This window comes from Ascaphus truei, unplaced genomic scaffold (genome assembly GCF_040206685.1).
Source record: "Ascaphus truei isolate aAscTru1 unplaced genomic scaffold, aAscTru1.hap1 HAP1_SCAFFOLD_1052, whole genome shotgun sequence".
Lineage (NCBI taxonomy): Eukaryota > Metazoa > Chordata > Amphibia > Anura > Ascaphidae > Ascaphus > Ascaphus truei.
The window spans coordinates 13,834-27,236 of NW_027453917.1; the positions used below are offsets into that span (position 1 = coordinate 13,834).

The 13,403-nt window shown below is 46.8% G+C and overlaps 1 protein-coding gene across 2 annotated transcripts in view; it reads right to left on the minus strand.

Moving 5' to 3' along the window:
* Nucleotides 1-3,194: 3,194 nt before the first annotated feature.
* Nucleotides 3,195-13,403, minus strand: part of LOC142475009 (serine/threonine-protein kinase 17A-like) — a 70,190-nt gene continuing 59,981 nt past the window's right edge. For both annotated transcript variants that reach the window (XM_075581106.1, XM_075581105.1), the window contains 5 exons: nt 9,629-9,773; nt 8,536-8,662; nt 7,036-7,084; nt 6,410-6,589; nt 3,195-5,418 (listed from right to left, as the gene is read on the minus strand). In XM_075581106.1, coding sequence (XP_075437221.1) covers nt 5,151-5,418; nt 6,410-6,589; nt 7,036-7,084; nt 8,536-8,662; nt 9,629-9,773 — 769 coding nt within the window. In that variant the 3' untranslated portion in view covers nt 3,195-5,150. The remainder of the gene's footprint in view (nt 5,419-6,409; nt 6,590-7,035; nt 7,085-8,535; nt 8,663-9,628; nt 9,774-13,403) is intronic.

Genomic DNA, 13,403 nt, shown 5'->3' on the forward strand with positions numbered 1-13,403 from the left:
TAACACACAGTGATAGCAGTAAGTGTAAGAGCATTAGTGTAACACGCAGTGATAGCAGTACGTGTATTAGTGTAACACGCAGTGATAGCAGTAAGTGTAAGAGCATTAGTGTAACACACACAGTGATAGCAGTAAGTGTAAGTGCATTAGTGTGACACACACAGTGATAGCAGTAAGTGTAAGTGTATTAGTGTAACACACACAGTGATAGCAGTAAGTGTAAGTGCATTAGTGTAACACACACAGTGATATCAGCAAGTGTAAGTGCATTAGTGTAACACACGCAGTGATAGCAGTAAGTGCATTAGTGTAACACGCAGTGATAGCAGTAAGTGTAAGTGCATTAGTGTGACACACACAGTGATATCAGTAAGTGTAAGTGCATTAGTGTGACACACACAGTGATACCAGTAAGTGTAAGTGTATTAGTGTAACACACACAGTAATAGCAGTAAGTGTATTAGTGTAACACGCAGTGAAAGCAGTAAGTGTATTAGTGTAACACACAGTGATAGCAGTAAGTGTAAGTGCATTAGTGTAACACACAGTGATACACGTAAGTGTAAGTGCATTAGTGTAACACACAGTGATACACGTAAGTGTAAGTGTATTAGTGTAACACACACAGTGATACCAGTAAGTGTAAGTGCATTAGTGTAACACACACAGTAATAGCAGTAAATGTATTAGTGTAACACACACAGTGATATCAGTAAGTTTAAGTGTATTAGTGTAACACACACAGTAATAGCAGTAAGTGTATTAGTGTAACACACACAGTAATAGCAGTAAGTGTATTAGTGTAACACGCAGTGATAGCAGTAAGTGTATTAGTGTAACACACAGTGATAGCAGTAAGTGTATTAGTGTAACACGCAGTGATAGCAGTAACCCATTAGTGTAACACACACAGTGATATCAGTAAGTGTATTAGTGTAACACGCAGTGATAGCAGTAAGTGTAAGTGCATTCGTGTAACACACACAGTGATATCAGTAAGTGTAAGTGTATTAGTGTAACACACACAGTAATAGCAGTAAGTGTATTAGTGTAACACACACAGTGATACCAGTAAGTGTAAGTGTATTAGTGTAACACACACAGTAATAGCAGTAAGTGTATTAGTGTAACACACACAGTAATAGCAGTAAGTGTATTAGTGTAACACACACAGTGATACCAGTAAGTGTAAGTGTATTAGTGTAACACACACAGTAATAGCAGAAAGTGTATTAGTGTAACACACACAGTAATAGCAGTAAGTGTATTAGTGTAACACACACAGTGATACCAGTAAGTGTAAGTGTATTAGTGTAACACACACAGTAATAGCAGTAAGTGTATTAGTGTAACACACACAGTAATATCAGTAAGTGTATTAATGTAACACACACAGTAATAGCAGTAAGTGTATTAGTGTAACACACACAATGATACCAGTAAGTGTAAGTGTATTAGTGTAACACACACAGTAATAGCAGTAAGTGTATTAGTGTAACACACACAGTGATAGCAGTAAGTGTAAGTGTATTAGTGTAACACACACAGTGATAGCAGTAAGTGCATTAGTGTAACACACACAGTAATAGCAGTAAGTGCATTCGTGTAACACACAGTAATAGCAGTAAGTGTATTAGTGTAACACACACAGTGGAAGTGCATTAAGTGGAAGAGATAATTAGGATTAATTCTGGGAGAGAGGCGGGCCAGCCCAGTGGTGAGAGAAATATTCCCCTTCAGGCTGGGACTGTACTGTAATTCTTGTTTAACTGGAAGGAGACATCCCAAAATGTTCTACACCTCCCAGGAACCAGCAGGGAGGCTCCCTGTGCGCCCCACACAATTTATAACCCAGTGACAGCTGCAATTATCCTCGTGCCCCCCCCCCCCCCCCCGGGCATGTACCGTACACAGGAAGAAGTCACCCGGCTGTGCCAACGCTAATAAGCTGGTTCCCTCCCAGGGTGCACAGGAGCTGGGCGGGCCAATCCCTAAACAGCACCGCGTCACGCCTGCTTACCGTATACCACCAAGGAGTGTGTGCGGGGCTATTCCATGAGCGACACAATCCCGACCAGCTCTAACCCCCAGCACCCACCACATTGTGTGTGTGTGTGTGTGTGTGTGTGTGTGTGTGTGTGTGTGTGTGTGTGTGTGTGTGTGTCAACAGGAGTGCTGCTGAGTGTGACCAAATGTATACAACAAAAGACAAAAATACTCAATGCTACATCCAATGTGACAAAATACACAGTTAAATACTTCAATTAGTATTCTCACGAGTAAGGGTCATTTACTTCAACCCTTTGGCCAAAAGCGTTATTAGACTGCAGCCACGTCACGACATTACCTGCATACTGGCCGTGGCTTGCAGGCTTATAACGCTTTGGCCAAAGGGTTTCACTCAATGACCCTTACTCGTGAGAATACTAACATCGAAGTATTTTACTACAGTGTGTATTTTCTGTCACGTTGGACGTAGCGTTGGGTATCTTTGTCTTTTGTTGCATGGATTATTCCCAGGCCTGCTCTGTGATACCCCTCAGCCTATAACCAGCAAAGTGCCTCTTCCCTCACAATCTCCCTGCTTCCCCCCCCCATGTACCGTCTCGCTTTCTCTTACTTCCTCTCTCACTTCCTCCTCTCACTCTCACTTCCTCCTCTCGCTCTCTCTTGCTTCCTCTCACACTTTCTCCCTCCTTCTTACGCTCTTTTCCCCTCATGTTCTCTCTTTATTTCCCGCCCCCTCTCCTCTTTCTCCCCTCCTTTCTCTTTCCCACCTTCTCGCTATCTTACTTCTCCCCCTCTCCCTCCTTCTTTCTCTCCCTCCTTATCTCTCTTACATTCTTTCTCTATCCTTCTCTTTCATGCTCTCCCTCCCTTCTCCTATCCCTCCCCTCCATCATCTCCTCCCCCTCCATCATCAACTCCCTCCCCCTTTCCATCTCCTCCCTCCATTCTCACCCCTCCATCTACTGTCTCCCCCCTCCATCTCTTCCCTTCCTCCCTCCATCTCCTCTCTTCCCCTTCCTCCCTCCATCTCCTCTCTTCCCCTTCCTCCCTCTCCTCTCTTCCCCTTCCTCCCTCCATCTCCTCTCTTCCCCTTCCCCCTCCATCTCCTCTCTCCTCCCCATTTCCTCTCCTTCTCCCACCTGCCCTCTCATACTACTGCAAGGACCAAGGAAACTGGAGATATCTAAATATATAGAAGTCTTTATTTAACACCCCCCCCAAAAAATTTTTTTACAAAATCAACAGTAACAACATAACCTCCTAAACTGCATTTGACACAATAACACACACACAAAAATATAAAATACTCCATGATCTACACAGTAACAGCACGTTCTGGAGAAGGTCTCCAGTCCATTGGTGGTGTTCTGCCTTTCTTGTATATAAGGGGAGGGGGTGGGTGGAATTCCTAGGGCGATTTGCAGAAACACATGAGCCACGAGGTCGCAAGACAGAATAAATAACTATGGTCCAATCTGTTGTTCGCCTCTGATGTCAAAGATGGCCGCCCCGACTTCGGCCACCCCTGCGATGGCTCATTAGGGGGATGATGATGATGATGATGATCACCGTCAGAAGGATTGTAAATGGGGGAGGGGCAGAACCTCTTTGACCCCCCCCAGATTAACGATTTGTCGGGCGTGTGCCCCGACTCCCGCCAACAGGTTTTCTTGGGCCCAGGTCTCAAGTTTTGATCTTGCCGGATTTTGACCTGAGAAGCGCGGAGGGGACGGATTTGGGGGGGCGGTGGGGGGAGCAGGGGCTGTTGGCTGAATGGGCCCACCTTTGTGGTTGGGTGGTTAGGGCCCACCTTTTGTGTGGTTGGGTGGCCCAGGGTCCACCTTTATGGTTGGTTGTCCAGGGCCCACCTGTGTGGTTGGGTGGCCCAAGGTCCACCTGTGTGGTTGGGTGGCCCAAGGTCCACCTGTGTGGTTGTCCAGGGCCCACCTGTGTTGTTGGATGGCCCTGGGCCCACCTTTGTGGTTCTCCAGGGCCCACCTGTGTGGTTGGTTCTGGGCTCTGGACTATATTTTTCAGCAAGTACCCATCGCCCATGTGCGAACGGGAAGGGGTTAAAAAAAATGCGACTGTTTGTACCATCGCAATGTACGTGTCTTTCCTGGACAACCAACGCTTCAGGGAAAAAAGTGAAAATTACATTTTATATTTCTTCTTTACATATTGATATTGAATAATAACATCGTTTTAATACATGCAGTAATCGGCCACGGACTCTACAATTTAATTACACACCTCCTAATCCCCCAAAGTGATCCTTTTTGGGGAGGATAAACATAGTCCTAGAGGTTTACGGTGCACAGAACCTGTCCCAAGTGCAATTAAGAACACCTTGTCCATATCGTTTACGTGTCCTTAAACCTAGGGTGTACGGAGGCCTCTAGATTTTGGCTGCAAAATGCTCCCTTTTGGCGACAAGAACGGAGTGAGCCCTGCACATTTAGGCTCCAAAATGCTCCCTTGGTGACTAGGCCGGAGTGAAGCCTCTAGATTTAGGCTTTAAAATGCTCCCTTGGTCAGGTGTCTAGGCCGGAGTGAAGACTCTAGATTTAGGCTTTAAGATGCTCCCTTGGTGACTAGGCCGGAGTGAAGCATCTAGATTAAGGCTTTAAAATGCTCCCTTGGCGACTAGGACGGCAATAACCTAAGGTTAGACTTCAAAAATGCTCTTAAGTCAACTATGCCACAATTAAGGAACCTAAGTTGAGACTTCAAAAGCGGTCCACAGGCAAGTAGGCCCCACAACTCTGAAGGGGCCACAGTTTAGGCTTCAAAAACATTCCACAGGCAGCTAAGTCAGAAACCTTGAAGAGGCTAAAGTTTAGGCTTCAAAGGCATTCCACAGCAAGTAGGCCCGAAAACCCTAAGCAGGCCACAGTTTAGGCTTCAAAAACATTCCACAGGCAACTAGGCCCGAAACCTTGAAGGGGGCCAAAGTTTAGGCTTCAAAAATGTACCACGGGCAACTAGGCCCGAAAACTTGAAGCAACCCGTCACAGTCCTGACATGACAGGCACTTGGCAAATACTCTGGTTCTTCAAGAATAGGGCATGGATCTCTCAGCTCAGCCATGTCCGACTCTGGACCAGCTTTGGTTGAATCTGTGAGGTTACACACAGCTGTTAACACACAACCTCGGGCTGGATCTCCTGCAGAGCACTAAACTGGTTCCTCACGGCCTTGAGTTCAGTCTCTATGTTTTCCCGGCTCTCCAGTTGCCGGCACGGGCAGTGCACAGTGTAGGAGGCCAACAGAACTAATTCCTCGGCCACAATGGGGGTCTTTAGTTCGCTTTCCTTCTGCTCGAATGTCATGTCTTTCGAAGACTCGGACTCTGGACAGGACGAAAGCCACGGGTGCTTCAGACATTGGTCTGCTCTTGCCCTTTTCCTGCAAACGGCACGGGAGGTGAAATTAGTTTATAGAAAACACAGCCCACAATCATTCCTCAATCATTAGCATCGATGCTTTCTTAGACAGGCTACACTCGTCACGGGAGGCAGCCATCCTTCATTGGCCATGTCATATGATACATTCGTTGGAGCTTGGGATAGATATTACCACCATTGAACTGTACGGGAACGACTGATGCGGATAGGAGGGTGATCCACTTGAAGTCTATGGGTACTAGTGATGTGTGGAAGAGGGGGATCCCGATGAGGTCTATGGGGAATATTGGCATGGAAGAGGGGGATCCCATTGAGGTCCATGGGGAATTGATGTGTGGAAGAGGGGTTCCGTTGAGTCTATGGGGACTAGTGATGTGTGGAAGAGGGGGTCCTGTTGAGGTTCATCGAGACTAGTGATGTGTGGAAGAGGGGGTCCTGTTGAAGTCCACCAAGACTAATGATGTGTGGAAGAAGGGGTCCCGTTGAGTCTATGGGGATTAGTGATGTGTGCAAGAGGGGGATCCCTTTAAAGTATATGGGGACTAGTGATGTCTGTAAGAGGGTGACCTTGTTAAAGTCTGTGGGGGTTAGTGATGTGTCTGAGAAAGGGCTTCCGTTGAAATCTATAGGGACTAGTGATGTGTTTGAGAGTGATCCCGTTAGGGACATTAGGGACTAGTGATGTCTGTGCACCGTAAACCTCTCCTGCACAAATCTATAGGAACTGGTGATATGTCTGAGAGGAGCGTACTGTCGAAGTCTATAGGGGTAACTGACGTGTGTAGACGGGTGATAAAAGAGGGGGATCCCCTTGGAGTCTATGATGTAAGAGGATTATCCCATTGAAAAGATTTGGCCTTAACCCAAAGGCTGCCCCAAGTACCCATTATATCTAAAATTGGACGTTTCTACGTATGTCTTTGGCCATTTCAGGTCCAACAGAGACTTCTCCGCCCACTGCCCCCCGACTTGTGCTTCTCGCGGCTCATTACCTGGGGTTCTTAATCAGCAGAGCCTTGATGAAGTCCACCGCCAGCTCAGTGATGCCCTCAAACTCCTCCTGCGAGTACTGGACATTCACTTGAGAGATGTTCAGGAAGGTCTCCTGCTTGGTGTCTCCCAGGAACGGTGACTCTCCGGTAAGCATGACGTATGTCAGCACCCCGACGCTCCTGGAACACCACACGGAGCGAGGTCAACGGAGATTGCATAACACGGAAACACAGGGTTGGACGGTGGAGAAGAACCAGCTGGCCCACCGTGTCGGCTTATGTTGCCATCTGCTCTAGAACCTCAGATCCCACCTGATCCACGGCATCCGTTAATATTTAGGATAACCGTACGTCTATCCCAAGCACCTTGAATACCCTTAGTGTTTTAGCCACCACCCCAGCTATGTATCGGGCTGCTAAAGTTTCTACCAGCCAACGCCACACCCATGCACGTCCAACCACCAAAACGCAACTTAGTTCATGCAAACACACATTCGACATTCTTCTAGCAGGGGTGGACACAAGGTGGTAGTAAGTGGATGTTACATTTCTGAAACACATCGATGGGGGCGTCATAACAATACTGGTGTCAAATTTGATGCAGTGTTGGGACCAATCGAACTTACCACATGTCTGTTGCAGTACTGATCGGCTCGTAGCTCAGCACCTCGGGTGCTAAAAAAATCAATAAAATACAGGATTTTTAGGTCAATCGTGAATGAAAAACGGTTGGAGACCGTCTTCTTTTATTCTGCCTGTACAGTATGTTATACATTGCTGGTCAAAGGGGTCGGTCCCTCCTAGGAAGAAGGGGAACTCAGGACAGGGACATGTATAATAGGGTTAAAGGTCGCTGATTCACACCTTTAAAAAAAAAAAAAAAAACGGACTAGTTTCAGTGTAGTAAAATAACTTTTTTTTTTAACTTTATACATTTACATGGTAAACAGAAGCTTTAACCCTGTTACTGCCATTAGTACACTTTGCCCGAGGAGAGACTGACCCCTTAACCATGTCACTGCCATTAGTACACTTCGGAGGGACTGACCCCTTAACCATGTCACTGCTATTATTACACTTTGCCCCTAGGAGGGACTGACCCCTTAACCATGTCACTGCCATTAGTACACTTTGCCCCTAGGAGAGACTGACCCCTTAACCATGTCACTGCCATTAGCACACTTTGCCCCTAGGAGAGACTGACCCCTTAACCATGTCACTGCCATTAGCACACTTTGCCCCTAGGAGTGACTGACCCCTTAACCATGTCACTGCCATTAGTACACTTTGCCCCTAGGAGAGACTGACCCCTTAACCATGTCACTGCCATTAGCACACTTTGCCCCTAGGAGTGACTGACCCCTTAACCATGTCACTGCCATTAGCACACTTTGCCCCTAGGAGAGACTGACCCCTTAACCATGTCACTGCCATTAGTACACTTTTCCCCTAGGAGAGACTGACCCCTTAACCATGTCACTGCCATTAGTACACTTTGCCCCTAGGAGAGACTGACCCCTTAACCATGTCACTGCCATTAGTACACTTTGCCCCTAGGAGGGACTGACCCCTTAACCATGTCACTGCCATTAGCACACTTTGCCCCTAGGAGGGACTGACCCCTTAACCATGTCACTGCCATTAGTACACTTTGCCCCTAGGAGGGACTGACCCCTTAACCATGTCACTGCCATTAGTACACTTTGCCCCTAGGAGAGACTGACCCCTTAACCCTGTCACCTTCATTAGTACACTTTGCCCCTAGGAGAGACTGACCCCTTAACCCTGTCACTGCCATTAGCACACTTTGCCCCTAGGAGGGACTGACCCCTTAACCATGTCACTGCCATTAGTACACTTTGCCCCTAGGAGGGACTGACCCCTTAACCATGTCACTGCCATTAGCACACTTTGCCCCTAGGAGGGACTGACCCCTTAACCATGTCACTGCCATTAGTACACTTTGCCCCTAGGAGGGACTGACCCCTTAACCATGTCACTGCCATTAGCACACTTTGCCCCTAGGAGAGACTGATCCCTTAACCATGTCACTGCCATTAGCACACTAGTAGATCTGCTCCTCCCCACCTGCGCCGCACATGTCCTCGGACCGCTCCGACACTTACCGACATACTCCGGCGTCCCCAGAATCTCTCGCACCTCCTTAATGCCATCAACCTGCCGGGACAGTCCGAAGTCAACGATGCGGATATCGCCGAGGGGACTGCTGCTGGTGAGCAGGATATTCTGTGGCTGCAACAGAGTCCAGAAAAGAAGATGATGTTTCCATACGCACCTCTATACCGCGATACCGCGTTGGCTGCGATTCCTAACGTAGTGCCGAGTTTGTTGTTGGTTAGATATCTCCCTGGTTCCCGAGATACTCCCGGGCGAAGTTCCCGGGTTTAAATCTCCCTCCCGGGGAAACAAAATGGCTGCCGAATCTCTCGGGCTAATCGGAAGCAGCTTCACCCTTGGTTATGGCTCCCAATTGAATGGCCATTTCCAATCCCCTGTACAAACCATGAAGTAATACCGGTAACTTCCTCAGTATCTCGGAAACCAGGGGGGGGGGGGGAGGAAGGGGTCCCTGAAGCTGAAACTAGTGAGGTTGAGCTCTGGTGGAGCCCCCCCGGTTTCAACCCTGTAAATAAGGGGGGGGCTTAGTTAGGGTCCATTGTTGCTTTAACCCGATATGTCCGGAACTGGAAGACTCTACAGCCTTTTCTAGTCATTGAGATGTAAGATGTCTTCCGTCTCCAGAAGAAGTCTTATGGCTAAGGGGTGACCATATTTTTCCCGCGACCAACGTTGCACGTGCGTCAACGGCGAGGGCCCCCGGCAAGCACCGACCCCGCTCATACGTGAACGGCACTTGCTGGCCGTGCTTGCCGAATGAAAACGGGGACACACCTGGCTACATTTCAGGGACACCGGGACTGCCCCGGCTACGCCTGGACGTCAGGTCACCCTACGTATGGCTGAAGACTTGTTAGTAAATATGGGCCTACATGTTTTCCCCTCCCCCCCCCCACAAAGAAAATATCACGACAGGGGAGGCTTAGAGGTGAGGATTCAGCAGCCGGAGGTTCAATCCCCGGGCAGGGAAGTCAATGTGGATTGAAATATACTGAAGCGGTAGCTTGGTGGCAAGAAGCGGTTTGAACCCAATGCGAATCCCAACGTCACCTCTCCGTGTGACCTTGGGAAAGTCCTTACCTTTAAGTCCAGGTGTACCACGTTGCTTCTGTGCAGGTACAACACCCCTTGCAGGATCTGGCGGATCAGCCTGGTGACGTCTTTCTCCGTGAACGCTTCATCTCGGTCCGCCACGCACTGGTTGAAGATTTCTCCGCCGGCCGCGCTGCAATGAGAGACCTCGTGTTACTACGAGACCAGAAACGATGACCGTGGGGCTGAGACGCCTCCCCACAGTTATTCTGCGCGGTTGCCACGCTGGGGGGCTCATCCCACACTGAACATCAGTCAAGTTTTGAAGGTCACCTTGACCAAGGATGTATTGGATCAGCCTAACCCCGGGCTGTGTAATTGGCGCCCGAAGGTGGGACCTTGATGTGATCCTTGGACCCTCTACCCCTGCTCATTTCATACTAGTTGCTTAGGCGGCTCGTAGGAGGGACTGACCCCTTAACCATGTCACTGCCATTAGTACACTTTGCCCCTAGGAGAGACTGACCCATTAACCACGTCACTGCCATTAGTACACTTTGGCCCTAGGAGAGACTGACCCCTTAACCATGTCACTGCCATTAGTACACTTTGCCCCTAGGAGAGACTGACCCCTTAACCATGTCACTGCCATTAGTACACTTTGCCCCAGGAGGGACTGACCCCTTAACCATGTCACTGCCATTAGTACACTTTGCCCCTAGGAGGGACTGACCCCTTAACCATGTCACTGCCATTAGTACACTTTGCCCCTAGGAGGGACTGACCCCTTAACCACGTCACTGCCATAAGTACACTTTGCTCCTATAAGGGACTGACCCCTTAACCATGTCACTGCCATTAGTACACTTTGCCCATAGGAGAGACTGACCCCTTAACCATGTCACTGCCATTAGTACACTTTGCCCCTAGGAGGGACTGACCCCTTAACCATGTCACTGCCATTAGCACACTTTGCCCCTAGGAGAGACTGACCCCTTAACCATGTCACTGCCATTAGTACACTTTGCCCCTAGGAGAGACTGATCCCTTAACCATGTCACTGCCATTAGTACACTTTGATCCTATAAGGGACTGCAGCTTTAAAGTATGTTTCCTAGCTTTCCAAAGTCTGAGCCAAAGGCTAAACTACAAATGGCTGCTGGGAGTGTGGGACATACAAAGTGTTCTGTCGTGAATATTCAGAGAAGTCAGGCTAACCCCTGCGGCTACGTGAAGTGTGACTGGCTTTAATAACCGCCCTGCCCTCTCTGCAAGGTTACTGATCAACCCAACGGTCACCTTGCACCAACGCTCAGAGTTCCAACCTTCACACAGGCGGGCTTCCTCCTTCCTAGGGACACACAGCCACCGGCGACAATATAATAACAGGTCCGTGTCACGACGTTGCAGTCACACTACTGACACAGCAAGGGTGCAAGTCAATCATTACCTTCACCCAATGTCCCTTAACTAACTGTGTAAGGTGAGACTATAGCAGGACTCTTCAACTGGCCCAGCCAAAATCTGCCCCCGCTAAGGGCTGTGCGGTGGTGAGATCTTGGACTCTCTGTCCTTGGCAGTTTCATAGCAGTTACTTGAGCCTCTAAGTGCAGTTTTCCCTGCGGAAAGTCCCTTGTGCTGATGTAAATATACAGTATATGGTACAGATGTTTGTTGTACAATGTAAACTCCGGCACACGTCACCGTGAAACGCTCCAAGAACTATCTCTGGAGTCCAGGTTGCGAGGTACATTTTTTCCTGTCTCGCATTCTAATAGTTTCTGGGCAAGCTGCTGGACCCGGCTATCTGCACAAGTTCCTCACCCCTACCACACGCAGCACGTATCGCCGGAGATCTGACTCCAACATGGTCCCAAGGTTCAACAAAGTATCCGGCCGCTCCCCCTTCTCTTACCGTGCGCCCCAAAACTGGAACAGTCTGCCGGAGACTCTCACAGCCGCCACCAGGCTAAGTTCTTTCATAACTAAAGCTGTCTCACATTTTAATCTGGTCTGTAACTGTTACATACGCCTATAACATATATTATCTGTAACTGTTACATACGCCTATAATATATATTATCTGTAACTGTTACATACGCCTATAATATATATTATCTGTAACTGTTACATACGCCTATAACATATATTATCTGTAACTGTTACATACGCCTATAACATATATTATCTGTAACTGTTACATACGCCTATAATATATATTATCTGTAACTGTTACATACGCCTATAATATATATTATCTGTAACTGTTACATACGCCTATAATATATATTATCTGTAACTGTTACATACGCCTATAATATATATTATCTGTAACTGTTACATACGCCTATAATATATATTATCTGTAACTGTGACATACGCCTATAACATATTATCTGTAACTGTTACATACGCCTATAACATATATTATCTGTAACTGTTACATACGCCTATAATATATATTATCTGTAACTGTTACATACGCCTATAACATATATTATCTGTAACTGTTACATACGCCTATAATATATATATAATAATATATATTATCTGTAACTGTTACATACGCCTATAATATATATTATCTGTAACTGTTACATACGCCTATAATATATATATAATAATATATATTATCTGTAACTGTGACATACGCCTATAACATATTATCTGTAACTGTTACATACGCCTATAACATATATTATCTGTAACTGTTACATACGCATATAATATATATATAATAATATATATTATCTGTAACTGTTACATACGCCTATAATATATATTATCTGTCACTGTTACATACACCTATAATATATATTATCTGTAACTGTTACATACGCCTATAATATATATTATCTGTAACTGTTACATACGCCTATTATATATATTATTATCTGTAACTGTTACATACGCCTATAATATATATTATCTGTAACTGTTACATACGCCTATAATATATATTATCTGTAACTGTTACATACGCCTATAATATATATTATCTGTCACTGTTACATACACCTATAATATATATTATCTGTAACTGTTACATACGCCTATAATATATATTATCTGTAACTGTTACATACGCCTATTATATATATTATTATCTGTAACTATTACATACGCCTATAATATATATTATCTGTAACTGTTACATACGCCTATAATATATATTATCTGTAACTGTTACATACGCCTATAATATATATTATCTGTAACTGTTACATACGCCTATAACATATATTATCTGTAACTGTTACATACGCCTATAACATATATTATCTGTAACTGTTACATACGCCCATAATATATATTACCTGTAACTGTTACATACGCCTATAATATATATTACTAGCTGAGAGACCCGGCGTTGCCCGGGATGTAATGTTCCCGTTCCTCTCTCTCCTCCCCCCTCTCTCTGTTTGTCCCCCATTCACATCAATCCAGTCCCCCCCCTCCCTCCCTCCCTCCTTTACAGCTTCATGTAGCGTGTGTGCGTCAGTCACTGTGTGTTTGCTCGCGCGTCAGTGAGTCTGAGGCAGAAACACAAACACACACAGACTGACTGACGCACACACAGTCAGTGTGTGCCTCAGTCAGTGTGTGCGTGCGTCAGTCAGGCTTTGTGTGCGCGTCAGTCAGTGTGTGCGTGCGTGCGTGCGGCAGTCAGTCAGTGTGTGCGCGCGGGGCGTCAAAGGCAGGGGGGGGCGTCAAAGGCAGGGGGGGCGTCAAAGGGAGGGGGGGGCGTCAAAGGGAGGGGGGGGGGCGTCAAAGGGAGGGGGGGGGGCGTCAAAGGGAGGGGGGGGGGCGTCAAAGGGAGGGG